Below are 17899 nucleotides of genomic sequence, written 5' to 3'. Positions count from 1 at the left end.
GGTCTTTCTTAGTATCCCCTTCTTCATCCCTAGGCCTAGAATCCTTATTTCCCATTCTGAACAGAGACTTTTCTTACACCCCTTCCTTTCGCTTCGTCCTTCTCCGGCTGCGCCCCTCGCGGGACTACAGAACCGCGGACCCCGACTCCACACTCGCTTCGTACCGCAGTACGTCTCAGTCACTCACACACAAGTCTCTTAGAATGTCCCGACCACCAAGGCAATACTTTAACGGTCCGATTTTTCTTACCTTGGTCCGTGCACGGAGTTGCCTGGTCGTACTCTCTGTGCCGACTGCACCTATCCCTTTTCCCCCTGTGGTTCACAGAGTCTGCTGTACAACTGGGTCTCGAGATCTTAGTCGATTCCTCCCGGAATCCCTGCGACGATCCACGAGACCGTTGAAAACAACGGGACGCGTCTTCCCGTCCTTCGGCAACACGGACTCCCAAGAAGATGACTTCTGCTCCCGGACGAGCCCCCAAATTGTGAGAAATAAGTTCCGGTCCGAATGAAATAGGCTCAGGCAGAATCCTCTGGGAGGCACATTTTCGTTCACGCTCTTGCAAGAGCGGGTGACCTAGCAAGTAGGCACACTTTCCGTTCTTGAAACACCACACCTTTTTATTTCCTAATCCCGGCCCAATTTTTCCCTCCCCTCTTTCCCGTTGGTTGGGTACTCCAGGGTTCACGGTCTGTGCGAGGCGCCTAAAATTCTTCCCGCATGTCCTGCCGCTGTTTGCTTCTCTTCATGCTACACCTAAAGAGATTATCTGACTAGTTTATTTCCTTCCTTTTTGGTAACAAAAAAATTGCTCCATGTCATTAGCCCTGGTTAAATGTATGACTACCCTTCCAGACGCTAATCCAGTAGGAATCACTTTGTCCTTTTGTCTGTGTGATAAGAGATGTTCTACAAGCCTTTGCTGGAGCCTCTTTGTCTCAGTCATTCCCTTATCGTGTCACCTCTGATGGAAACGGCTTTTCTCCTCTGCAAAAGCAACACCTGCCTTTCTTACACCCCTGAGCGGAGTTGGCGCAGGGCTGGGGTCTCGGTGGGACACCCGTCCCCGCTGCCCTGCGCTTTCCATGCTGCCTGGCCCCTTTGCCTTCCTCCTCGGCCGCTGGGGCTGCCCTGGCCGGGCTCCCTCCTCACCCCGGGGCTCCCCGCGGGGACAGCGGCTCCTTCCCCTCGCCATGTCCCCCCAGCCGGGTCCCTGCACTCAGCCGGGGGCGGTGCTGCTGCCCCCCCGCACTCCCCTCGCTACGGCCATCCCTGCTGCCAGCGTCTGTGCGCCATCCCAGCCAGCCCGAGGGCACTCCGTGTCCCCCGCACCCTGTTCCGGCTGCCCCAGCGCCTCCGGCTCTCATCCCCAGGTTCCCCCATCACCCACGGGTGTCCCCCCGGGTTTGGCCACCGTCCCCCTCCCCACCAGCTGATCAGTCCCCTCCACCGGTGACAAGATGGCATGAGCCCCGAGGCCTCCGACAGCCAGTCCGTGGGGTGTGGGGCAGGGATGGGGACGAGGGGCCCAGCCCCCCCCCGGCACAGGCTGTCGGGCAGGGTGAGCGCAGACCAGCTGCCGTCGCTGTCGCAGGAGAAGAGCCAGAGGTCAGTCAGCCAGAGCTGATGGAGTCGTTATTTTATTGAGGACGGATCAGTAAATGCAGGGGGGTGAGATATTCCGTAAGCCCGGATGGATCAGCAGGAAATGCTCCGCTATTTACGGCACGCAGGGTTTGGGTGGGATACAAAGGTCATGACGTCGGCTTCCCGTATGTACCTTTAATGTCACAGGTATGCAAAAAATGTCACATACCAACCCGTTGGTGCCAGGTACGGTGTCTCTCAGCCTCGAGGGGTAACCTTGAGAGGGGTCCCTGCTCCAGGGGACAGTCCCCACCTGGGCAGGGGGAGCTCCACAGACCCGATGGCTGCGGGTGTTTAGAGCATCGAGGGGTTGAGTCGTAGTCGGGTTTTCTGCTGCGTTCAGGCTGTTTCAGCCACTTACCAGCCCGATCTCCAGCCGAAACAGGGCTGGTTTTTGGTTTTGGTGCTGAGCTCTCGCTGACGGCCTCACGCAAGAGCATTAACTTGGGTTTGGCTGAGCATCTGCCTGCACCCAAGTGCGGTTCGCTCACACAGCAGGGGCGCACCCCTCACCCACCGTCCCCTACCCGCGCAACAACCTGCACCCGCCCCTGAACGTGGCGGCTTCCCCTTGTGCGGCTCCAACGGCAGCTTCCCCTTCAAATTCCCCCACTCCAACCCGGCGAGAGCCCTGCAGCTGCTGCGGGACCCTGCCAGCCACCCGCGGCACCCAAGTGCTGCCCCACACCCGCCATGGGTGCTATGATGGACCCCAGCACTGACCTGCCCTGCCCTGGGTGGGCAGCAGCCCCAGAGCTCCACGAGCCCCGCACTCTGTCACCAAAGGCATCGAGGACCAGACCCCTCCGTCCCTCCTGGGCACCATCCTGGCCCCAGCCAGCACCCGGAGGGGACGGGGTGGGGGCTGCCCTACTCCCCTGGGACCCTCAGCAGGGCTGCCGGACACTGGAGTGGCATCTCGGGGGGCTGCAGCAGACCCGGCCCCTGGCCAGGCAGGGTGGCAGGCACCGGTGGGGACACAGGAGGAGCGGAAGGTGTCTCTTTATATATATATATAAATATATATATGTGGTCCAGAGGAGGCCCCGGAGATGCTGGGAGGGCTGGAGGCCCTCTGCTGTGAGGACAGGCTGAGAGAGTTGGGGGCGTTCAGGCTGGAGAAAGAAAGGTCCGTGGAGACCTTGGAGCCCCTTCCAGTCCCTCAAGGGGCTCCAGGAAAGCTGGGGAGGGACTCTGGATGAGGGAGGGGAGCCATGGGACGAGGGGGAAGGGGTTTCCAATGCAAGAGGGGAGATTGAGCTGAGATCTGAGGCAGAAATTCTTGGCTGTGAGGGCGGTGAGCCCCTGGCCCAGGTTGCCCAGAGAAGCTGTGGCTGCCCCATCCCTGGAGGGGTTCAAGGCCAGGTTGGGCGGGGCTTGGAGCAAGCTGGGTTGGTGGGAGGTGTCCCTGCCCAGGGCAGGGGGGTGGAATGAGATGATCTTTAAGGTCCCTTCCCACCCAAACCATTCTGTGATTCTATGATTCTACATCTATATTTCTCTACGTCACCACCCAGACAACTGCTCGGGGGGCCGTGACCCCTCAACCCTGCAGCTGGGGCAGCCCCGGCCGAGTCAGGTTCCCGCTCTCAGGCTCCTCTTCCCTGGCGCTGGTGGATCTTCCACCCTGCAGGTCCATGAAGGGCCAAGGGGGGCTCAGGACGAGCCACCCCCATGGGGCACCCGTGGCCACCACTGCCCCTGGGGGCAGTGAGTCCACGGGGCCATCAGGCAGCATTGCCCAGGACCAGCACACTCATGAGGACGACCATGAGGAAGAAGACCCACATGAAGAAGCGGTCCATCACCTTGGCCACCTTCTTCCACTCGCCGGTCCGGCGCTGGGAGGCTTGGTGATGCCAGAAGCAGCTGGCGACGTAGCCCACGTTCCTCAGCAGGCCATCATGGTGGCACAGGCAGCGGTCCCGGGGACAGCCCCCTGCCTCGGCACCCACCTCCCCCTCCATGGGGCTCTCCCCCGGCCCCCCAGTGTTCTCCCTGCCCGCCCGCCTGCCCAGCACCCGCTGGGGGCTCTTGCAGCTCTCGCCCACCTCGTAGACACAGCAGAGCTGGGCCATGTGGTGGAGGATGAGCCACCTGGCCCAGGGGGGCACGGGCCGGGGCCCCGGGCCGCAGTGGTGGACGTTCATGATGAAGATGGTCAGCGCGGTGGAGGCCGTGATCATGGTCATGGTGGCGATGTAGTACTTCCCTGCGTGGGTAATGGGTGGTGATGCCGCAGCGGGGTGGGGAGAGACCTGTGCCCACCTCCCCCCATCGAAACCCCCCCTGGCATGGGGGGGTGCCCACCACCCCGGTGCAGACGCCCTGGTCCCATGGGAGGGTCCTGGGTGCCATCAAGGCTCACCGATGAGCGGGACGCTCTCCGAGGGCTGCATGCTCTCCGCCACCAGCAGCTGGAAGACGGTGAGGGCCAGCAGCACTGTCACCCCCAGTGAGACCTTCTCCCCGGAGTCGGCCGGCAGGTAGAAGCCAAGGGGTGCCAGGAAGGAGACCATGATGCAGGGCAGGAGCAGGCTGAAGATGTGAACATAGTGACCAAGGATGAGGAAAAGGCTGAGGTACTTAATGCAGTCTTTGCCTCAGTCTTCAGCAGTAGGACCAGTTGTTCCCTGAGTACCCAGACCCCTGAGCTAGAAGACAGGGATGGGGAGCAGAATGAAGCCCCTGTAATCCAAAGGGAAACGGTGAGGGACCTGCTTCAGCACCTGGAGCTGCACAAATCTATGGGGCCGGATGGGATCCACCCAAGGGTATTGAAAGAGCTGGCGGAAGTGCTCGCCAGGCCACTTTGCATCATTTATGAGCAGTCCTGGACAACCGGGGAGGTCCCAGCTGACTGGAGGTTAGCAAATGTGACACCCATCCACAAGAAGGGTCGGAAGGAGGATCCGGGGAACTACAGGCCAGTCAGTCTGACCTCGGTGCCTGGGAAGGTCATGGAACAGATCCTCCTCAGTGCCATTACACGGCACATGCAGGAGAACAGGGTGATCAGGCCCAGTCAGCATGGGTTTGTGAAGGGCAGGTCATGCCTATCAAACCTAATATCCTTCTACGATAAGGTGACCCACTTAGTGGATGAGGGAAAAGCTGTGGATGTTATCTACTTGGATTTTTGCAAAGCTTTTGACACCGTTTCCCACAGCATTCTCCTGGAGAAACTGGCTGCTCATGGCCTGGACAGGTGTACTCTTCGCTGGGTAAAAAACTGGCTGGATGGCCGTGCCCAGAGAGTGGTGGTAAATGGAGTTAAATCCAGTTGGTGTCCGGTCACAAGTGGTGTCCCCCAGGGCTCGGTGCTGGGGCCGGTTCTCTTTAATATCTTTATCAATGATCTGGATGAGGGGATCGAATGCACCCTCCGTAAGTTTGCAGATGACACTAAGCTGGGCGGGCGTGTTGATCTGCTTGAGGGGAGGTTGGCTCTGCAGAGGGATGTGGACAGGCTGGACCGATGGGCTGAGACCAATGGTATGAGGTTCAACAAGGCCAAGTGCCGGGTCCTGCACTTGGGTCACAACAACCCCATGCAGCGCTACAGGATTGGGGCGGAGTGGCTCGAAAGCAGCCCGTCAAAAAAGGACCTGGGGGTGTTGGTTGACAGCCGGTTGAATAGGAGCCAGCAGTGTGCCCAGGTGGCCAAGAAGGCCAACAGCATCCTAGCCTGTATCAGGAATAGCGTGGTGAGCCGGACTAGGGAAGTGATCATCCCCCTGTACTCGGCACTGGTGAGGCCCCACCTCGAGTACTGCGTTCAGTTTTGGGCCCCTCGCTACAAGAGGGACATTGAGGTGTTGGAGCGTGTCCAGAGAAGGGCTACAAAGCTGGTGAGGGGTCTGGAGGACAAACCTTATGAAGAACGACTGAGGGAGCTGGGGTTGTTTAGCCTGGAGAAGAGGAGGCTGAGGGGAGACCTTCTCGCTCTCTGCAACTCCCTGAAAGGAGGTTGGAGAGAGATGGGGGCTGACCTCTTCTCCCTGGTGACAAGTGATAGGATGAGAGGAAACGGGTTCAAGTTATGTCAGGGGAGGTTTAGATTGGATATTAGGAAACATTTTTTCACTGAAAGGGTTATTAAACATTGGAATAGGCTGCCCAGGGAGGTGGTGGATTCACCATCCCAGGAGGTGTTTAAAAAAAAGGGTAGATGGGGCACTTAGGGACATGTTTAGAAGTGGCTTTTGTCAGGGTAGGTTAAAGGTTGGACTTGATGATCTTAAAGGTCCCTTCCAACCTCAGCGATTCTATGATTCTATGTAGAAGGAGGCGCGGCGGCAGAGGAGCAGCGTGTAGGTGACATCAGGGTAGGGCTCGGAGCAGCAGCCGTAGGTGATGACGTTCCTCGTGGCCGGTGTTATAGATTGTGGCCCAATAATTGACAGGAACCAGTCCGATTAATCAAATTAGTTTATTAAGCAAGCGGCAGCAAGCAAAACAGCGCTGGGCGGCCGGGGAGTCTTTGCTCCGCCAACGGCGCACAGCCACTTCCCGAAAGTAGTTGATTATATACTCTTCTGGTTCCCGTATATGTGTCAATCCTGGTATATTCTGTGTCTGAGCGACGTGTTGCTAGGGGGTCGGTCTTGTCCCGCCTCCTGATGGTGGTGGGGCTGAAGGCTCCTCATCTTTATCAGTGTCCTTGGGGAGACTCTTTTCAGCTTATCTCACAACTTAGCTCTTCCCTTTGAAGTGTTAAAACACACCAGATGCCTGTGATTTAGGCCTTGAGGTATCAAAGTGCCCCAGACAGCACACCGGATGCCTGTGATTTAGGCCTTGAGGTGTCAAAGTGCACCAGATAGCACGCTGGATGCCTGCGATTTAAGTATGTGAAGAGTCGAAACAGTGTAAGTTTTCACCAGCCTTTAAGAAAGCCTGATTTGATTAACAAACATGATTCTGTTTATTACAATCCCCCCCCCCCTTTTTTTTTTTTTTTTTTATTTACCATTTTGTTCATCAAATCTTTGGAGTTCAGCGTGACTTAAAGCTAATGTTTCTTCTATTGCTGGTTCCTGATCTAATGACTCGTATTTAGCCCTGAGAAGCATTAAATGGGCAGCTTCCAGTCTGCCCTTTACAATTTCAATTACTCTGTTCAATATACAAGGGCCAAATGTTAATCCCAAAATTAATAGTAGCATAGGTCCCGCAATGGTAGACAATAGCGTAGTCATCCATGGGGAATAATTGAACCAGGATTCATACCAACTTTGCTGTGCTTCTCTTTCTTTCTTTCTTTTTTCTAATCCTTCTCGTAGTTTTGTCATGGTGTCTCTAACTACTCCAGTGTGATCTGCATATACGCAGCATTCCTCATCCAGAGCAACACACAACCCCCCTTGCTGTGCAAACAATAAGACACCTACAAGATTTAGTAAAATTAAAATTAGAGTGTGGCGAGAAGGGTGGAAACCCGGCCGGCTAATAAGTTTAGTTTGAACACTCACTCCAATTACCCAGTCCTTTTCAGTGCTATCACTCCTCCCGGGGCATTTCGTGCGATTCCCTTGGTTAACGCTGAGGCAGTCCTCCCAGTGTCTTTGTACAGTCCCACTCTTTGGGTTCTGTTCTCCACAGCTTTGTACTCCTCTGCCTCGCTCGTCAACTCGGTTGCTTTGAGCCACGAGGGGTATCATCTTCTCGGCAGCAGGGGTAGTCTTCAGGGACTGCATCGATTCCAAAATCCTTCCAACACTCATAACATGGGAATTCGTCTGATTCCTTTCCACAAGTTATACAGTCCTCCCGAGTTCTTTTAGTCTGGATCACCATTAATGCCGCTCTTTTTGCTTCTTGATCAGCAAGATTGTTTCCTCTGACTAATGGGCTTAATCCTTTTTGGTGTCCTTTTAAATGTACTACGGCTATTCCCGCTGGTCCTCGTAATGCTTGTAAGACCTGGATTATTAATTCCTGGTGTATTAATCCTTTTCCTTGAGAATTTATTAAACCCCTTTCTTCCCAAATTTTTCCAAAAGTATGCACTACGCCAAAGGCATATTTTGAATCCGTATATATGGTTCCAATTTTACCTTTTAAAAGTTGCAAGGCTCTTAATACAGCATGTAGTTCACAAGCCTGTGCAGACCAACTAGGACTCAGAGGTCCTGATTCTATTACACTAAATGTTTTCCCATCAATGATTGCAAATGCTGATTTTCTCTTTCCTTCAACTACCCGGGATGATCCATCTACAAATAGCTTTTCTCCTTCTCCAAGTTCTTCCTCATCTAAATCTGGTCTGATTTTTGTTTGCTCCTCAATGTTGTAAAGACAATCATGATTTATTTTGTCACTCGGCTCCCCATACAAAAACTGTGCTGGATTCTGCACGCTTGTTACCTCGAGTTCCAGTTTGGGAGAGGAAATTAGGATGCCTTTATATTTTAGGAGCCGGGGCATCTGTTATCCATTTGTCAGCTTTTTGTTGCAAAATTCCCCTGATGTTGTGAGGTGATAATACCCTCAATTCTCCTCCAAAGGTAATTTTATGGGCTTCCTCTACCAAAAGGGCTGCGGCTACTACCACTTGAAGGCAGGTAGGCCAACCCCTACTTACAGGGTCCAGGAGTTTAGATAAGTATCCCACAGGTTTCTTTCTTCCTGCCCATTCTTGTGCTAATACCCCAAATGCGGTCCCTTCATCAACATTGATAAATAGATAAAATGGTTTCTTTACATCTGGCAGGCTCAAAACTGGGGCATTTACTAAATCAGTTTTTAGTGTTTCTAATTGTTTATCATCATCCTCCGACCATTTCAATAATCCATCCTTAGTTAATTTGGTATAGAGGAACTTCACCTTTTTGCTATAGTTCTCAATCCATTGCCTGCAATAGCCAAAGAGACCTAATAATTGCCTAACCTGTCTTTTAGTTCTAGGAGCCGGTAATGACAATATGCCATTCACCCTTTCGGGGTCTAATTTCTTAGTTCCCTTGCTTAGTCTGTGTCCCAGATATTTTACTTCTTTCTCAACAAATTGTAGTTTTGATTTTGATACCTTCAATCCTTGTAAACTCAAAAAATTTAGTAACTTAATACTTTCCTGCCTCACTTTTTCTTCGCTATCACCAGCTAGGAGCAAATCATCCACAGATTGGACCAGTGTGACTCCTTCACTTAACTCATACCCCTTCAGGATTTGTTCTAAGGCTTGTCCGAACAAGTTCGGAGATTCGGTAAACCCTTGGGGCAATACCGTCCGCCGTAATTGTTTCCGATGGTTATCTGGGTCTTCCCATTCAAAAGCAAAGTAATCTCGGCAATCTTCTTTGAGAGGGCATGCCCAGAATGCATCCTTCAGATCTATTACACTATACCATTGATTATCGGGCCCTATTTGACTCAGGAGGGTGTGTGGATTCGCCACCACCGGGAATCTAGCTATTGTTCTCTGGTTAATTTCTCATAAGTCATGTACTAACCTATATTTTCCATCCGGCTTTTTTTTTTTGTTTTTTTTTTTTGTTTTTTTTTTTTTTTACAGGCAGGATGGGAGTATTAAAAGGAGACATACAGGGTTCTAGCAACCCCTTTTCAAGTAATCTTTGGATCTCAGGTTTCAAACCTAGCCTCCCTTCTCTAGGAAGGGGGTATTGTTTTATTCTGACTGGTATTTCTGGGTTCCTTATTGTTACTGAAAAGGGTTCAATATCTAACTTACCTACTGTTTCCGGGGTGTACCAGACTTCAGGATTTATTTTCTCTTCATCTATTACTCGTAAGGGACACAGTTTAATTTTTTTTAGTGTTTCATTTTTTACTTCTAAGCCAATTCCTAATTCAATCATCAAATCTCGGCCCAATAAATTATAGTCCGCTTCAGGCATGAGTAGCAGGGACCCCACCCCTACCTTAGAATGGGTTTCAAAAAACACATCCTTTATTACGGGTATTCCAAAAGGTTCTCCTTTTGCTCCAATAACCTGTGTAGTCGCCGAGGATATTTTACATCCTTGGGGCAATTTTTGAACGGTAGATCTTTCTGCTCCCGAGTCCACTAGGAACTCAATTTCTTGTTGCTGGGGACCCACTTTTAGTTTTATCAAGGGCTCTCGTGTTTTTTTTTTTTGTTTTTTTTGTTTTTTTTTCCTCGGGTTCCCAGCAAATAGAGCCCCTGACACCCCTAGTCTTTGAACATTTTCTCATCCATCATTCTCTTTCTGCAGTCCTTTTTAACATGCCCTTTTCCTCCACAATAAAAACAAACCACAGTTCCCCATTCTCTCCCTCTTAAAGGTTTTCGGGTCTCCTGTCTTATCTGGCGAGCTTCAAACCCTTTTCCAGGGGTTGACGTCCTTTGCCCTTCTCTGACTGCAGCTACCAACATTCTGGCTTGTTTCTTATGTATTTCCTCCTCCCTGCGGACATACACTTTCTGGGCTTCCCTTAACAATTCATCCAAACCCCTATCCTGCCAATCCTCCACTTTCTCCAGCTTCTTTCTAAAGTCCGTCCATGATTTAGCTACAAATTGGTTTTTTTCCTACCCCCCTGTTTCTTCTCTCTCAAGTGATATAGATTTACTCTAGTCTCTGACCTTATCCACAAGTGTGCATATTCACTCTCCTCCAGGCTAAAGGGTTCCTTAGAATTAACATAAGTATGTAAAGCCTGGCATATCCAATCTTCAAAGGACCCAAAACCGGGCCAATACAGGTGGTCACTTCTAATTTGTTTCCCACCCCAAACTTCCATACAATAACGTATCATTTTTGCTTTATCCTTACCCTGCCTAGAAGGGTAATCATCCCAATATTTAATCATTAATCCTAACAAACTGTCTGGCGGTATCTGGGGTAACCTAACCTTAGGCACCGACCCACCCATGGGATCAGAAGGCTTGCTTTTCTTCTGTCCCATCTTCCGGAGTGCCTTCACACACGCACACAATCTTTTCCCCCTGTTCGTGGCCCAGTCCCTCGCGGGAGATGGGAACCACACTACTAAGGGGTCCGCACTTGCTTCGTCCTCAAGTGGACGTCTCACACAGGCACACTCCAGGATACCCAACCCCAACCGAACGGATCACCGGCCTATACTTACTCACTCCTGAGTCTTCGTTCGGGTCTTCGTGCAAAAAGTTTACGGGGTTGCCGGCTTTTATTTGCTTGCTGCCGAATTTCGAGTTCGTCGGTAGAGGTTTTGGGTGTAAAAACCCCCAACAGGGGCCGCTTACTCAGCGGGGCGCCCCCCTGTGAGGTTTACAGCCAAATTGCCTCTATCCGAGTTACGGCACCAAATTTGTTATAGATTGTGGCCCAATAATTGACAGGAACCAGTCCGATTAATCAAATTAGTTTATGAAGCAAGCGGCAGCAAGCAAAACAGCGCTGGGCGGCCGGGGAGTCTTTGCTCCGCCAACGGCGCACAGCCACTTCCCGAAAGTAGTTGATTATATACTCTTCTGGTTCCCGTATATGTGTCAATCCTGGTATATTCTGTGTCTGAGCGACGTGTTGCTAGGGGGTCGGTCTTGTCCCGCCTCCTGATGGTGGTGGGGCTGAAGGCTCCTCATCTTTATCAGTGTCCTTGGGGAGACTCTTTTCAGCTTATCTCACAACTTAGCTCTTCCCTTTGAAGTGTTAAAACACACCAGATGCCTGTGATTTAGGCCTTGAGGTATCAAAGTGCACCAGACAGCACACCGGATGCCTGGGATTTAAGTATGTGAAGAGTCGAAACAGTGTAAGTTTTCACCAGCCTTTAAGAAAGCCTGATTTGATTAACAAACATGATTCTATTTATTACAGCCGGCATGCCCAGCGCCTCCCACTCCACGTTCTCCACGAAGTCCGTCAGGTCCCCGGTGTCCAGCTGGTTGCGGAGGTCGATCTGGTTCCCGTTGTAGGTCCAGGAGCCGAAGGTGAGGCGGCACCGCTGCCCGTCAAAGGGCAAGTAGGAGACATCCACCTTGCAGGAGCTCTTGGTGATGGCGGGCGAGTCCCATGTGATGTGCCCGTCGGAGCGCAGCACCACGTTGGTCTCCACCGAGCCGCCAAAGCCGTCGTCGGTGCTGGGGGAGGGATCGCTGTGGGGCCAGGATGGCCCCGAGCCCCACGTGGGGCAAGGGTCTGCGGGGCCGGGGCCGAGCACTGGTCCCCAACCCCGTGTCCCCTCCCCACGTCACCCCCAGGAAGAGGGGGCTCGCTGCCCCTGGTCACCCCCGTGGTGGCACATCCCAGCTGCCAGGTGGGTGGCACACCAGGCTGATGCCAGCACCTCCTGCCGCCGCCTTCTCACCCAGTCGAGGTGACCGTCTCCCCACATCCCCCACACCAGGACCCCCCCTGCTCCCCGTTGGCAACACCCCCAGCCCCAGCCTCAGCCCCCCCAGCTCCGGGAGCAGCCGGGGGGTGGGGGAGGGTGAGCAGCACCCACTCGTTGTAGAGGATGATGATGTGCGGCCGCCAGACGTAGCTGCTGGGGATGCGGATGCTGTCAATGCCACCGTAAGCGTCCTTGTCCCAGGCGAGGTGGGCGTCCAGCCAGGCCTGACGGACCCACAGGTAGGAGGTGAGGACCTGGTTCACCTTGTCCTGCCGAGGGCAGAGGGTGGGGGAGGGGGACAGGGACAGACCTCGCTGCCCCCCTGTGGAATAAATACTACATTGGCTAAAAACACAAAAGTACAGCATTGTTCACACAGGAAGGAAAAGTAGAAAATCAAGAGGCTTCTGAGGGAGAAAACAGCTGCAGCTGGCATGAAGAATACAACACCTGTGGTTCCCTGATAAGCTACATGAGGTACGGGACGGGATGCAATTATTCTGCGGCTTTACCTTAGGATGTATAGCGGATACGGGAATGGGATGATACCAGGAAACAGATAAGCTGCCAATTAGCTGCCTGCTCCATACTCGGAGCCAACATTTTGTCAAATTTTGATGAAATGCTGTCCTTTGTGCGAACTTTGCTCATTAGAATGTCATTATAATACCAAAACACATCTCCACCCCGAAGGCTACCCGCCTGCAAGGTGCAACCGCTCCTTCTTGAGCCTGCGCCCTGAGCTTCTCCTAAACTAGACCTTTAATTGTGAAGCGAGAAAAATTTACACCACTCATGATAAAAGTATGTATGACTAAAGTCACTCAAACTCCACCTCGAAGATAACAAATAGTAGAAAAATAGCCCGAGAGAGGGGGGATACCCAGGGAAGACACCATCGCAAAGAATTCCATCACTGACTTCTGGGAGCAGGCGACGGGCTGAGCCTCTCTTCCCCCCCATAGGGACGCCTTTGGGTAAGACTTAGATTATACCGAGGGCTTCCTCGGGAAACTTAGAAATTTCTCTAGAGACTCTCTTTTCTACATGTATAGCCAGGCTGTATCGTTAGAACTTTGTCCCGCGTTTTGTAGATGTAACAATACTTTCATTTGCACGTGCTTTGCAGACAGTGTATTTATCACCGGCTGCCCTAAGAACCTATCTATCTGTTGCTTAAATAAACTGCACTTTTTGAAGTAGCTTGTCCTTTTGGTTTCTCACTGAACGCGACCAAAGACTCGAGAGTGGCCGTGCTAGTTCATGAGCACGACTGGACTGAAGGTGCAGTCCAGTAGTAGTGTATCCATCCAGCCAGCCAGCCAGCCTGTCCAGGGCCCTCTGTAGAGCCTTCCTTCCCTCAAGCCAATCAACACTCCCACCTAGTTTGGTGTCGTCTGCGAACTTACTGAAGGTGCACACAATCCGCTCATCCAGATCATTGATAAAGATATTAAACAAAACTGGCCCCAAAACTGAGCCCTGAGGGACACCACTGGTGACCGGCTGCCAAGAGGATTTCACCCCACCAATCACAACTCTCTGGGCACGGCCATCCAGCCAGTTTTTAACCCAGCAAAAAGTACACTTGTCTATGCCACGATTCGCCAGCTTCTCCAGGAGAATGCTGTGGGGGACGGTGTCAAAGGCCTTACCAAAGTCCAGAGAGACAACGTCCACAGCCTTCCCCGCATCCAGCAGGCGGCTCACATGGTCATAGAGAGAGATCAGGTTGTTAAGCAGGACCTCCCTTTCCTAAACCCATGCTGGCTGGCCCTGATTCCGTGGCTGCCCTGCACTTGCCGTGAGAGCTCACTCAAGATGATCCTCTCCATGATCTTCCCTGGTACCGACGTCAGGCTCACAGGCCCGTAGTTCCCCGGATCCTCCTTCCGACCCTTCTTGTAGATGGGCGTCACATTAGTCACTCTCCAGTCATCTGGTACCTGCCCTGTTGACCAGGATTGTTGATAAATGATGGAGAGAGGCGTGGTGAGCTCTCTCGCCAGCTCCCTGAGTACTCTTGGGTGAATCAGTCGGGACGGACAAACGACAAGACTCTCCTTGAAGAGTTAAGTTAAGCTCTCTCTTTATTACAAACTTGGCTTTCTTATATATCTAATCTTTTGTTCATGTGTTCTTTCTACGCATTAGCGTAGCTTCCTCAAATAATGTCTGCCCTAGGTTTGTCCATTGCGTTACACTAAATGCCGTAACCGACGTTACTTCTACTCCCTCTTCCTTTCCCCACAATAGCATTTTTCGCAAGGTCACTTCAGGGAGGATTACGCCCTGCCGCTTTAACAGCAGCGTCCATGTGGAGAGTACAGTCTGCTCTTCCTTAGTTAACTTCTCTCCCATGTCCCCAGTGGCTCACCTACTACAGGTGTCTTCTGAAATATGATCCGGATCCGTCAACAGCTCTGCCCGCTGTCTTCAGCTTCACTGGGCTCCGTCCCCACGACTATTTCCAGTCGTCTTCTTCCTCAGTATCACGTCGGGGTCACCAATTGTCGTTTCAGTCGGGACGGACAAACGACAAGACTCTCCTTGAAAAGTTAAGTTAAGCTCTCTCTTTATTACAAACTTGGCTTTCTTATATATCTAATCTTTTGTTGACACTCCGTTCACGTGTTCTTTCTACGCTTTCAATTGGTTAGGTTACATAGCACACGCGCTCGTAGCTACAATACGATTGGTTATTGAAATCCTGTTCGCATTGCTCAAAATCTGGCTTCCTCACAGCCTAACTCTCCTTCTTCTCTGAAGCGATCTTCTTCTTTCTCCTTTTTGTTACCTTGCCCTTATATGACGCAACTCGCGGCCTTCTTACGGCTACACTGCAATCTCTATCTCTTCTGTCAAAGGGTCTACGGGCCCGCCGCATCCCCCAACATGTATGTTATTGCATGCCTTAGTAGATTGCTCTGTGTTATGCCCTGCGAGACTAAAATGAACCCAGCAGAAGCGGTCTCCTGAGCAAGGGGGTGGAATATGGGAAAGCAACGGCAGATCGGCGAGGAGGATTGTAAATACACTCAAGGGACTCGCACCTGGGTGCTGGAAAACACATATATCACACCAATCGTTATTCAGTCTCGGGTGCTGGCAAGAAAAACGTTTGGATGACATAAGCCTGTGATGGACTCACAGACACCTCATCTAGCTGCTTGAGAATCTTGGCCTGTTGTGGAAGAAGATCAAAGCACAGTACCAGCAAGAACAGGGAGTCCGCATGCGCTCCTGCTAACGAGGACTCTTTTGCTGCCAAGGATTCGTGATAACAAGGACTCTCTTGCTGCCAAGGATAAGTTTAACAATGCTACTAGTACCGCTATTTCTGAGTTGTTGCTGGATGTAGATAGTATTCGATATGCGATGTTGCAAAACAGAACTGCTACTGATTTTTTGCTTTCAGCTCACAGACATGGTTGTCAAGATTTTAAAGGACTGCATTGTATGAATCTAAGTGACCACTCCAAATCCATCCATGCCCAGTTGCAGGAACTGCACCGACCGAACCAGCAACTTGTGGAGACCACTGGGTGAAATCTCTTTGCTGGCTGGACTTGGGGGTGGGGTTGGTTGAAGCAAATTATACTCATTGCCTGTGTGGAAGGAATTTGTCTGTTATGTTTAGTATGCTGTTTGCCGTGTGTAATAAGCATTATACGATCAGTTGTAAATGCCGCTTTGCATCGTACCCTCGTACGAGTTGTAGAATATGTTGCTCTAAAAACTATGTGTGTATCCATGAGAACCCGACCTTCACAGAAGAAGCTAAGACGGGATTACAACAATGTAGTCACGTATCAGACAGCCGCTGTTAGCAAAGCTGGATCATGAGTTTGGTGAGACTCGCTGCATACGCTGGCCACGCGTGCAGCGACTCTGGCCTGTACTTTTCTACTCAGTCCAGTGCAGGAGAGTCTGGTGGGACTTGCTGCGTGCACTGGCCACGCGTGCAGTGACTCTAGCCTGTACTTCTCCACTCAATCCAGTGCAGGATATAAGGGGGCTGTCTCGGGTCAGAGACGGGGAGAGAGACATGAGCGAGGGGGAGAGAGACATGAGCGCACTTTGAAGATACAGGGGATGCCCTGAAGCACTGTGTCTGCCCCCGCCCCCCCCCCCCCATAAGTTCTATGTTCATTAACCCCAACAGCTCCGAAGGCATTACAGCATGTTGCAAGATAAGATATAGTCTACTACTGCTGCAAGACGCATTGAACACCTTCCTACAAGAATTTCAACTTTATGCCCTGATAGGACAGTGGGATGATGCACTCGCAAAGAGCCTGACTGCACTAGAGTGGGTATTTTTGCCACATACCTTTTCAAAACCAGTAACTACGATGATTGAAATGTTACCGCGATTGTTTTTCCAGGGTCGTTTGTGCTGTCAGCAGCTTTCTGGAATGGATCCAAGCCACATACATGTCCCCACCAAAAAGGATGACCTTGACCCTTGGTTAGCACAAAGTCTTAACCTCCTTAGTACATTATATTGGGCAAATAAATTATTCTTTCCCCTGGCACAGACTATTACAGTCACTTTCACAAATTCCTTTACAGCCGCGCATCCTGCTAGCACCAAAGCCTCTTGATGGCACCTGTTCGGTGTTTGCAGATGGTTCAGGGACACAGTAAAGGCTTTGGACTTATTTCAACAGGAACTGCTAAATGTAGGCAGAATCTCAATGTGTTACTGGTATTGTTCAAAGACTTGAAGGAGCATTTCTAAAACAAGTAGAGAACCAATGGTTATTTAGTCTCTTACTGCAATTACTGTTGCTTTTATGAAAAAGACTGTTTCCTTATTTTATTGTCCAGATACGCTCTCATAGCTGTTTACTTGGCCCGTTAACTGAGGGAAACACAGTTGCGGATTATCACACTGTTGGTAACAACTCCCAACATTATGCAGCAAGCTAAAATGTCGCATGATTTTTTTTCATCAAAATGCGAAGGCATTGAGGAAGCAATTTTCTTTTGACACAACAACAAGCACGTGATACTGTGTGAACGTGTGCCGGTTGTCAGCAGCTGGCTCCTCTGCCATCCTTTGCGGGGGTTAACCCGCGAGGGCTTACACCTGATGAACTTTGGCAATCCGATGTTACGCGCATTATGGAATTTGGACATGTTTCAGTTGATTTGTTTTCTCACTTTGTTGTAGCTACTGCTCATACAGGAGAGAAGGCTTGTGATGTTATTCGACGTTGGTTGCAATGCATCGCAGTCGTGGGAGTACCGAAAACTATAAAAACTGATAATGAACCAGCTTATGTGTCCGCTAAAGTACAGGTCTTTTTTTTTTTACAGATATGAGGTATTAAACATGTCACCAGTATTCCTCATTCCCCGACTGGGCAAGCAATTGTGGAGCGTATGCATCATACTTTAAAAACCATGCTTGCTAAACAAAAAAGGGGGAATCCCGTAGGTATGACACCTCAAGAGTGAGTGTATAAAGCAACTCATGTTTTAAGTTTTCTAAACATGTCTTCTTTGTCATCCACAGCAGTAGAGCGACATTTTGTAAGAAGTGTTGAATGGCCTGAACAACCAAAGGTGTATTATAAGCACCCTAAATCGGGGTGCATGCTAACCACAGATAATACTGCAACAAATAGAAGTTGCGAGCAAGACAATTCTGTAATGATTTGTACTTCTCATCCGTCTCTTTGCTTCGGCTCAAAATGCAAGTATACAAGAATGTAATCAATCTTATTGTGTAAAGTTAACGCGAGTAAGGTATAAAACAGCAGTAATATGGATAGGGAATCGGCAAAACGCATTAAAAACACGTCTTTCTCTGTATTGTGATTGGGAGTACAACTCTCGAAGACTTTGTGTTACATCTCTCCCCTGGAATACGTTGCTACATGGCTGAGAAATGGTTAAACACCATCTCCAAGGTGCTTTTGACATGTCGTTGCAAGAAAA

General features: G+C 50.8%; 2 protein-coding genes across 2 annotated transcripts in view; both read right to left on the bottom strand.

Annotated features, from left to right (window-relative positions):
* The window catches only part of LOC128901599 (neuronal acetylcholine receptor subunit alpha-10-like), a 49397-nt gene extending 47635 nt beyond the window's left edge, over positions 1–1762 (bottom strand). The window contains exon 1 of the mRNA XM_054183673.1: positions 1754–1762. Within this exon, the coding sequence (XP_054039648.1) occupies positions 1754–1762 (9 nt within the window). The remainder of the gene's footprint in view (positions 1–1753) is intronic.
* A 1616-nt stretch (positions 1763–3378) lies between these two features.
* On the bottom strand, positions 3379–12213 carry LOC128904038 (neuronal acetylcholine receptor subunit alpha-10-like; the record flags this gene model as incomplete). Its single annotated transcript, XM_054187847.1, has 5 exons — positions 3379–3863; positions 4020–4197; positions 5932–6027; positions 11438–11696; positions 12062–12213. Coding segments are annotated over 5 exons (1170 nt in total), but the record flags the coding sequence as incomplete, so codon positions are not given.
* Positions 12214–17899: the final 5686 nt, after the last annotated feature.

This window comes from Rissa tridactyla, chromosome 1, assembly GCF_028500815.1.
Source record: "Rissa tridactyla isolate bRisTri1 chromosome 1, bRisTri1.patW.cur.20221130, whole genome shotgun sequence".
In the NCBI taxonomy this organism is placed as follows: Eukaryota; Metazoa; Chordata; class Aves; order Charadriiformes; family Laridae; genus Rissa; species Rissa tridactyla.
The sequence above is the reverse complement of the archived record's forward strand: the minus strand, read 5'-3'. Positions and strand labels throughout refer to the sequence as shown.